The 11,170-nt window shown below is 31.9% G+C and overlaps 1 protein-coding gene across 1 annotated transcript; it reads left to right on the top strand.

Annotated features, from left to right (window-relative positions):
• Positions 1–8,955: 8,955 nt before the first annotated feature.
• On the top strand, positions 8,956–10,800 carry LOC137730303 (putative BOI-related E3 ubiquitin-protein ligase 3). Its single transcript, XM_068469369.2, has 2 exons — positions 8,956–9,784; positions 9,974–10,800. Exons 1-2 carry the CDS (start codon positions 9,443–9,445, stop codon positions 10,481–10,483), a joined length of 852 nt encoding a protein of 283 aa, XP_068325470.2. The 5' UTR covers positions 8,956–9,442; the 3' UTR covers positions 10,484–10,800.
• Positions 10,801–11,170: the final 370 nt, after the last annotated feature.

Genomic DNA, 11,170 nt, shown 5'->3' on the forward strand with positions numbered 1-11,170 from the left:
TTCCACTTCATTCGATCTGACAGTAAAAAAATTTAAAAAAAACTATGCGAAAAGTAAAAAAAAAAATTTGTGTGAATAACACTACTCATTTTTTAATTTAGTAAATGGTAACACTAGAGAGATTAAACATTTAGACTAAATTTTGTAAACTAAATAATAAAAAATTTGATAATTGAATTATTACGCAAGTGTTAATTAACGTATTTAATTTTAATTTGTGACATATTATTTAATTTGTAAATTTATTCTTCTAGTATTTAGTAAATGGGGAATGAAGAAGCTAGAGACTTCTTGTTCTTTAAGGTCAAAAGTTCAAACAAATTGTTGGGAGGAAATCTGCTTGGCCAATTGGAATCGAGTTTAATTTTATTGAAAAGCAATAAGAAAACGTGACACGTCAAAGATAGAAAAAGCAGAGCAGTAGACGTGTTGATTTGCTCTCAGACTAATCAATAAAGGCAAAGAAGAAAGAAAAGTAGATAATCATGCATGCATGCATGGAAAGATCGAGTAGTAGTACTAAGTACGGGTAATACTACTAGTATTGTTTATCCTGACTAATGACAGATACCAAATCAAAACAAAACCATGCAGTCAAAGTCTCGAAGATGCACGAGAGAAGCACTCCGAAAGCTACAAATCGATATTTTACTCTGTTTTATTAATTTTTCCCTTCTTTTTTGGGTTGTTCTGTGGTTGAGCTTGGAAAGAGGAGGGTTGATTTTTGAAGTTTGAAGAAAGAGAGCGTCGGATTGATTGGGAGGGACGAAACTTCACATGAGTTGCGTGTGTCGGTCTCCAAGGTAAAGAATATGTGAAAGGGGTGTGTTATCCACACATTCTTTTTTACTTCTCACACACCCCTTATTAATTTATGTCTTTTGATATTCTTCAATTCATCCGATCCGACTGCCAAAAATTAAAAAGATGTGAAAGAAGTAAAAATGTGTGTGTGAATATTATATCCTATGTGAAATCAAACGTGAAATTATCACATTTCTCAACTCCTCTTTTACGAGGGGATCAACATGGAAGGAGCACTTTGGGAGCTCGTTTACCAACAACACAACATGAGAATCATCTTGACTTTATTTATTTATTTTTTTTTATTTTTTTAAACAAACGATAGTATCTGCATTAAAGAGTAGAATAGTGGGTTAAACAAAATCATCTCGCCCTTAATTCATTTGAAAAAAAACAAGTTTTATTTTTCAAGAAACATGAAACACCTCTACACCCCCAATATGCAATTCCTTATAAAAGAAAATGCTAATACGAGTTGCACGTCAATGATTTTTAATAGTTGATACAATCATCAATTCTTTTTTAATGATCCGTAGTACTCATTTTTGTGTAAGATATAAACTCGTTAAGGAATATTAAATGAATGAACCGGATTACTTTCATACTACACATGTAATTAAGTAAATTCGTTACACCTAATAATGATTGTGTTTGAAATTTACGAGTTTATTAACGTATAATTTACTTTTACATATCACATTTTATGTATGCTAAACATGATGGTTCATGGCATTACTTTAAACTAGGCGGATTGGCATTGGTCCTAATTACGTTGTTAATCATATATGGAAAATATGATTAACAAATTGTATTATCATCTCACTAGTTACAACGTATTTGTTGGTTCCAATCTAAACGATTAAAATATTTCCAAGTCAAGTCAATAAAAATCGATCATATCTTCATTTGTCTTACAATCTTTGTATTGACTAATTAGTATACGCGTGTATCCATAGAAAATTAGGGTTGGGAAAGTTGAAAACAACCATTAGGTCTTTTTCTGGTGCTTACTTTTTTTTTTTTTTTTTTTTCTTCTAATGGTTAAAAAAACATAGATGCCGGACAAAAAGGAACAACTAAAGATGTTAAAATGGCTTTTGTACCTTAAATAAACCTACCCAGGTGAATCTTGACAAAAGACACAGCCTTGGGCCTACATACGGCAAATGATGTTCGGTGGGTCTGCATATCCATTCAAGTCGTAAATTGAGGCATGCAGAGAAAGAGACTTCCATGAGGTGGGACCGTGGGAGCCTTTCCAACCATAAATCGTACCACCCATTTTCATTAATATAAAAATTTTAAAAAAAATACTCAAAATATGAGCATACCTCTTGCAATCAATTTTCATTAACTAAAACCCACAATTGTAAAAAGTTCTAATAAAACTCAATGATTAGACTTCAACTAAGCAATATTCATAATTAAGTATGACTTGGCAAAATTGGTATTTTTGGATGTCTAAATGACCCCTAATAGGCTAATATCATTGACTTTGGGTCTATTACTTGTTATCTACATTTATTTTATATTAAAGAGATTATATTCACACACCCCAAATTACTTCTCCCGCACTTTTTAAATCTTTTAATATTTTCTACACACCACTAACACTTGATAGAAAAATATTAAAAAATTAAAAATGTGTGGGAGAAGTAATTTGAGGTGTGTGAATATAATCTCCCTTTATATTATTTCATTCAATTAAATGTTTTGAAATGTTTATGCAAATTTGGGAAAGAAAAATTTTAGTGTCATGATTTCTATGCATATTAATAACAAAAATTACATGATATTACACTATGTTTGGATGAAGAAAATTAAGATTACTAAGGAATTTTAAAATGACGAGATTTTATTTTCTAGAATTTGTGAATTTTCTTGTTTGGTTAACCTAAAAGAATAAGGGTATTGAATACGAAATTTGTTATTTTTAAACTCTCAATCATAGAAATTGGGAAATAACACTTATTTACATGGAATTTAAACTTGGGAATTGAAGGTCCCAAATTCTAAGTTTTTTTTTTACGCGGAAATTCTAAATTTCTATGTTTATGAATCCAAACAAAGAAATTGGTGCATGTCAATTTATAAATTCTGACTTTTATCCAAATTCCAAGTTTATTTCTCTCATCTAAACATAGTGTTGGAGTTTTGATTCCTTATACAGTTGTTTTCACATTTATGTAAAAATGAGCATTTTTTTTCTTTTTCAAATAATTGTAACAGGTAAATTAGTATTTTTCACAAATATAGAAATATTATTTTATTCAAAATTACCAATATTTTACATATATAAAATAACAATATAACATTCAGGTAAAATAATACATGCAAAAAAATTACCTATAAAATAAATAAATAAATAAATACTCTTTGACTCAAAAGTTAATTAAGTTATATGCATACACGTGTGTGTGTGTGTGTGTGTGTGTGTATAATATCAAAATGTGCCTAACATATGTAATAATACATGCAAAATAATTTACCTACAGAATAAATAAATGTTGATTGATTGCAAACAACACATATTAATAACAAGTGTGCCTAGTATATGTAATAATACATGCAAAATAATTTACCTACAAAATAAAATGATGTTTTTAGCCAATTGATTCAAAGTTAATTAATTACCTATATTCTACTTAAAAATATAGGTAATTTATTTCACACAAATATAATAATAACAAAATGTGCCTAATGTATACATGCAAAATAATTTACCTACAATGATTGTCAAACAAAAATAAGAAATGGAACAGATGATGGTAAGACAAGTATAAAGTAGATACTTCTGTAATTTACCTACAGAATAAATGAATGTTGATTGATTGCGAACAACACATAATAATAACAAATGTGCCTAGTATATGTAAGATCCCACATCGCCTAGGGGAGTGATCCTTATATGTATATTCTCATCCCTACCTAGCACGAGGCCTTGTGAGAGCTCACTGGCTTCGGGTTCCATGAGAACTCCGAAGATAAGCAAGTAGAGCGCGAGAGCACTCTCGTGATGGGTGACCCACTAGGAAGTTCTTGTGTGAGTTCCCAGAAACAAAACCGTGAGGGCGTGGTTGGGGCCCAAAGCGGACAATATCGTGCTACGGTGGTGGAGCAGGCCTGGGATGTGGTGGACCCCGAGCCGGGATGTAACAGTATATGTAATAATACATGCAAAATTATTTACCTACAAAATAAAAGGATGTTTTTAGCCAATTGATTCAAAGTTAATTTATCTATATTCTACTTAAAAATATAAGTAATTTATTTCACACAAATATAATAATAACGAAATGTGCCTAATGTATACATGCAAAATAATTTACCTACAATGATTGTCAAACAAGTATAAGAAATCGAAGAGATGATGGCAAGGCAAGTATAAAGTAGATAGATACTTTTGTAATAATAAAGCACTTATTTGCCATACTTATGGTGGATAATTAAATTCATCATCATAATTAGGGTGTTGTGGCACAATTGTAAATATTTTTAAAATAATAGGTATTTATTTGTTTACATGTCAGTTTATTTCAAATTTGGGTTTTATTTGGATGTTTAAAACGAGATGAGTTTTTGTCAAGAAAATAAGTGTTGTATGGGCTTATATCTAAAGAACCCAAAAAAATAAGAAAGAAATTAATTGCTAACTTCGCCACAGCAGCCTACTCTTTCAGGAGCTGAAAACACTTATAGAGGCATTTCAACTTCCAATGGCTGCCATTGAGTGACATAACTTTTTAGTTAGAATCAGTTACTAATTATTTATTTTAATACATATCATCTTTTATCAGGATTGTTAGTACTTTATTTGGCAAATAACGAAAAATTTTAAGAGAACTATACACAAATAAAATCAGATACAAATTTTCAATTAAAATATTACTAAAAAACACTAGAACAAATAGTAAGAGTGCCTTAAATTGTTATTTTCAATTAAATGTTTTTTTTTTTTACAACTTCTATTTGTGCACGTTTCTCAACTTTTAACATGTGACAATCATATCACGACATAGTGTTACTAAATTACTTGTTATAATATAAGTTGTTAAACTCAAATTGTACTATAACTCAATCTTGGGGTGAAGGTCATATTGAAAATTTTGTCAACAAGACTCTCTTCATAAGTTTTGCTTAGACGCTTTGAGACATACAAGCATGCTAATGTGATGTATTAAATTCACTCAAGTTACAATACGTGTAAACTCACATATAAAGTGTACTTTTTCAAAATTTATCATAAGATCAAATGGGACTTGGGAGTTTATTTCACAAGAAATGGCTTGAAAATTTGTCAACTTCTCAAGACTTAGGTGGGGGTTGCCCCCTAATTTGGGGAAGTAAGAGGGGGCAAAGGACATGTAGATGCTCTGCGTCCATATCAACATTGCCGAAAGCTATAAAACAAATAGAAGCAGTTGGGAAGCTGTAGAAACAACTTTTGCATCCAACACTACACAACACTGTGACAGAAATCAGCGTTTGAATTTTTGCACAATTTTTCTCACAGAAAGACTTAGAGACTCACTCAGCTCCTCAATAATAATAATATAAGAAGAATTATTTAAATACCTAGTCAATAAAGTGTGAGATTTTGTTTTGGGTAAAGTGAAGTGTGAGATGGGTTCACATGAATTGCACCCACTGATTTCAGAAGAGTCATCCACATATTACAAAGGGATCATATGCTTCATGGAGTCCTGGAGGGTGAAGAGCACATGGCTCAACTGTAATTTTCTGCTGGGAAAAAAAAAAGAAAAAAAAAATCGATGGCTATATATAGAAAATTAAATTAGGGTTTTGGTTAATTTCTAGGGTTTTTCGTGGGTGATGAACTTTACAAAACTTGATGACATGATCATGTACAAAAGGTGAAAGATATCAATTCCTAGGTATCAGTCCCAAGTTCAAGAGAGATAAGGACTGGGAAAAAAATTAGTAAGAGAAATATTGATATGGCAGTTGACAGTATTTAGGGTTACAGATATTAATTTTGGGTTGAATAAGTTTCTCTTTTTCTTTCTCTCTTGTCACTTTCAGTTGGTGGAAAAGATTATGAATTGCTTCAATGGTAGATTGCATTCATAATTTAATGTATACACACACACACACATATAAAGCACTACTAGGAAAATCACATTTTTATGTGTGAATAAGTCGTGATTGTTGTGTATTATACACGCATTATAATGTTATGGGTCTCATTTTATGTGAAGAATTGTGATAACACTCGAGTTTAATTTAAAGCATTTTTTTTTTCTCCTCTAACTTTCTAGTCTAGATAATATCATTTGTTTAAAAAAATAAAATTTAAAGCATCTTTTTTGAGCATAAAGTGAAAATAACTTATCTATCTCGATCAGTTACGTTGTATAACACGAGGAGTGATATATAAGAATAAAAAGCACTGCATAAGCATGCATTGTATCACAAGGAATCATATTAAACGATTACCCTTTCAACAGAGGGGGTGTTGAGGGGGGTGTGAAACAGTCGCACAGGGCCCCAAATTTGAAGGGGCCCCCAAAATTTTTGTCACCGAATATTTATATGTAATAATATTCTATATTTAAAACTGCTTTTGTTATGAAATAATGTTCTATATTTAACAATTGATTTTGTTAGCACGTTAAAATCTTATCTTACATTCCTTATAAAAGTAATTTTTTTCTTTCTAAATATAAAAATTTAGAGTACAATAAGATATTTTGAGTGCCAATAATACACCATAAAAGACGGTATTTTTTTTCAACATTATTATATAATAATGTTACATATTCAAGTGAAACTTTAAAGTTAGAGTTTTTGAAGTTCATTTTCTTCTTTGGTTGTTTAAGATTGAACTGCTTTTGATTATTTAGTGAATGTTATGTTTGTAGCTCTTTTTACTTATTATTGATGACATTTTTAAACTTGCAATCAGTGAGTGTTAAACTTTGTTTTGATTTAAATAATTGTTTTCTAGTGTCAATACATTGTCCTACATTATTTAAGACTTATCTTATGGAGGGGCGCTTTTATAAATTTCGCACCAGGCCCCCAAAATCTCAGAGACGGCCCTGCCTTTCAAACCCTAGTACCCATTTGGAAGTTTTTCTAAAATAATTGAAAGTGTTTTTAGTGAAAATATTTTTGGAACCAATACTTAGTAAAAAGCTTATTTTTAGCTGCCCCTTTGGAAGTGCTTTTGAAACTCAAATTTTTTTTTTTTTAATTTAAAAAAAAAAGCGTTTATAGTCATTTTAAAAACATTTTCAAACGAGTCCTTAATGATTCAATAAAACCTCTTTAACTGAAACCATACATTAATCAATGTCCTCATCTTGTAATATTTTGTTTTTATTCCTTTTTTTGGGAAAATGTATGATCTCCATTAAAGACGTGAATATTTACAATCATGAGGATGAGGTGCATACAATGGACTTCGATAAAAATCTTGTCGATAATTCAATCCGGTCAAAGAAAAAAAGAGTGTCGTGCACAATGCACGTGAGTAAGCTAAAGCAGGAATTTATCTCTGATCAAGTTGGTGTGCAAGTAATACTCTTATCAATTATCTTCCTATCTCAAAAGAAACTTGTTGATTAGGGTTAATATAGGGAATTGTTATTACTATTCCAAAAATCTCATTCTACACTCCAAACTTTCTATATTAGGAAAGAAAAAAATACTTGTGAGGAGTATAGAATGAGATTTTTGGAGTGCCAAAAACACTTCTCTTAATATATTGGATAATGCTAGGGAGATTAAATTTGGAGACTAAATTTACAAACTAAATGATATGTTACCAATAAGAATAAGCACGTTTATCAACGTGTAAGTGATAAACTAATCATCAACTTTCATATCTTTTAGTTTTTAAAACTTTATTTACAAATTTAGTCTTCTTAGCATTCCTCTAATATATTAAAGAGACCCATTAATATATTAATGGACAATTAATATTTTTCCTTGAGTCCTATGCTAAAAACACGTTCCATTTACCTGCCGTTTTCACTACAAAACCCATGCAAAATCAATTTAATATATCTCCTACTCTTGTAATTAGAAGGTTGACAAGTGCGTGGAATTTTGAGGATGGGAAAGAAACTGCAACATAATAAATGACTTTGTAAGGGGTGCAATTCGGACGGTTTGAATAAGTTCGAGGACTAACTCGATTTCGCAAATTTGAATTCAAATCCATAAATATTCGGCCACGTTATGATAAGTCTCATCTAAATTCAATTTTCGTCCAAAAAGTAATCTAAATTTGTAAAATCGTGGCCAAAATATGAAATCTATAACAAACTAATTATAGGAATACAAAAAGTTAACCGTTTAAACATTGATAACATTTGAAGATATCCTAATACCATAAACTAAAACAAATTCAACCAAACATTTTTGCATGGTAAATAGTAATCCGTTTAGATTTGTCATGTATCAACACAAATCCTCACTAAGAAAACGACTTACTTGCAAAAAGTTCTCCGACATTTTTTCTTTTTTTTGAAGAATTCATATTATTTATATTAAGAGGAGAGACTGTGCTTAACCTCACAATGAGTTCAAATTCACTTTTAGCAAAAATCGAACCTAAGAACTCTCACTTCCCAGTGAAAATGAATACTACTAAATCGTAGTATTAAATGGTAAAAATTATCCGACATTTAATTCAGAAGAAGATAAATATTCCATTAAGTGATTAACATAAGTTTCCTGAAAACCCTAATCATGTTTTACCAAAAACTTGAGTTAGAATACTTAACAAAATTAGCATGATGACACGCACGCTCTGAGGTGTTAGGTTTACACATGAAAAAAAGAAGGATATTAATTTATTTATTTGACATTTCGAAGAAATTAAAAAAGGAAGAAAATAATTATAGAAAAAAGGAGAGAAATAAAAGGATCGTATTCTGGCTAGTCTCCTCAGCCTTTCCAGATGACCAAACTGACAAATCTCCAATAATTTCCTCCCTCTCACCCACTTGGAATTGAATTCCTATTTTCTTTTTCAATTAAGTTAAGTTCTCTCTCTCACTCTCTCTCTCTCTCTCTTAAAAAATAAACGCTTTCCTGTGAAATGTCTGACCCGATAGTTTAGTCACAAAATCTGCATGTGTACGTTGTTGCTTACCATCTCTTTCCTCTCTTTAATGCTCCATCTCTATCTCTCTCTCTCTCTCTCTCTCTCTCTCTCTCTCTCTCTCCTTCTCTCTCTCTCTATTATATACAAATACAAAACCACCACCGTAAAAATTTATAAATAAATAAAAAAGAGGAAAAATAAAGCTTTAAAAAGACACAGCAAACTAGGCATCCTAGGCCACATCTCCTCCTCCTCCTTTTCCTTTTCCAAGTTTCCTGTTACTTTGATTCAATTCAATCCCATTTTTCTATACTCCACATTCATTTATTTACTATTTTATGTTTGGTCTCTTCATATCTATGCTCCCCACTTCTTCCCCCACCAACTTTCTGATCATATACCCAAGTGAAAGAAAAGAGAGAGAAAAACTAGTTTTTGGGTGCGAGAACAGGTTGAGGAGAAGGCCTGAGGGATTTGGAGAAAAGGCTTGGATTCAAAATTTGATCTTTTGGGTTGGTTGGTTTCAAGTTTTGATCTTTTGCTCGTTTGGTTGATTGAGAAATGGCCATCGAAGCTCAGATGTATCCGGAGAATCTTGGGTTTCCATTGTTAGGCTCACAGGATTGGATGGTGGAAAATTGTGGTGGCGGTGTCGGTGGGTTCAGTCAGTTTAGTTTAAATGCTCAACAGAAACACCAACTGCAACAACAATTTCAGCAGCAACAACAGCTTCTACAAAACCAGCAGCAGATAATGGATCAAAATCTCTGCTGTGAAAACAGTTTTCTTGTCCCCACTTTGGAAAACAAAAGCAGCAACATTATGGCCTCCTCCTTTTCTCAAACATTGGAAGCTCAGGCTGCCAAGCAGAGGCAAGAGATTGATCAGTACATCAAATTACAGGTTAGAATTTAGAACCCAATTTTCATCACAAATTGTGATTTCATAACTTGGGTTCCATCCCAATTTTCAGTAAAATATGTGATTTTATGACAAAGGTTTAATCCATTTTTTCTTAACGTTTATTTTGGTTTCATGATTTTGGATTATTCTTTATGTATTTGTTTTTTTTTTTTTTTTGGGTAAAAACAGAATGAAAGATTGAGGCTGGTGCTGCAAGAGCAGAGAAAGCAGCAATTCGCAATGCTGCTGAAGAAAATAGACTCCAAAACACAAGCACTTTTAAAGCAGAAAGACGAAGGAATCACACAAGCAAACAGAAGACAAATGGAGCTCGAAGATTTTCTCAGAAAATTAGAGGCAGAAAACCAGGCATGGAAAAGAGTGGCACAGGAAAACGAAGCCATGGTCGTGTCATTAAACAACACACTGGAACAGTTCAGGGAGAGGACCACGTGTTGCCCCTTGAATGGTGCAGAGGATGCAGAGTCCTGCTGTGACAACTACAGAGAAGGAGAGAGTGATGATGGAGTGGGAGGTGAAAAGATGAAGGCTTGCAGAAGATGTAATTCTAGGAGTTCGTGTGTGCTGTTTCTTCCCTGCAGGCACCTCTGTTCATGCAAAGATTGTGAGGCCGTTCTGGATTATTGCCCGGTTTGTAGAACGCCAAAGAAGGCCAGCATTGAGGCTTTGATTTTCTAGGCTGATTTTCCGGGAAAAAGTAGACAGGAAAAAATAAATAAATAAAGAAAGTGACTTGGGAAATGCTTTGGTTTTAGCCGCATGATGTTATGATGACGGTAATGTGAATAGAATCAATTTCGATGCAATTTTTCTTTTTTTTTTATTTGGTGTTTATTTAACTAATTAATTAATTTTATATTTCCTTTTTGGGGTCTCTGGATTTAGGTTTTAGTTTGTACTTTAGACAACCAAAAAAAACCAATTGAACAGAAAAAATACAGAACAGGGCATCTTTTTCCTTTCAAGGGGAGGATGTTGCTTTTGCCTTTTTCCCATTTGCTTTTCTTATTCCGTCTTTTGGGAAGATTGATTTGATTATTCATATCAGATAAATTGTGCCAATTGTTTTGCATCTGGCAGTGCTCAATTTTAATTGACAGGAGGGATTGAGAAAGCAACGTCACAGTAGACATTGTGTCGGTGTTGTTTCACGCAAGAAGTGATTCTTATAATTGTTTAAATTTGAGTTTCGGAAACAAGAGTTGATGATAATTTTAAAAAGCTAAATATGGGAGGACAGACTTTGCGAACAAGAATGATTCAGCTATGTTGATCATCTAATACATAATCTTATGGGCTATAAAGACGAACGAGACTAAAATACATCAGGTTCATGCAAGAAGTGATTCTTTTAATTGTTTAAAT

Source organism: Pyrus communis, chromosome 10 (genome assembly GCF_041283825.1).
Source record: "Pyrus communis isolate YQ-2024b chromosome 10, ASM4128382v1, whole genome shotgun sequence".
Lineage (NCBI taxonomy): Eukaryota > Viridiplantae > Streptophyta > Magnoliopsida > Rosales > Rosaceae > Pyrus > Pyrus communis.

Bases quoted from the DNA above. Each gene is read 5' to 3' on its own strand.
- LOC137730303 (XM_068469369.2), top strand. From the start codon at position 9,443: ATGGCCATCGAAGCTCAGATGTATCCGGAGAATCTTGGGTTTCCATTG. The intron at 9,785-9,973 runs GTTAGAATTTAG...GGGTAAAAACAG, and splicing joins ATCAGTACATCAAATTACAG to AATGAAAGATTGAGGCTGGT.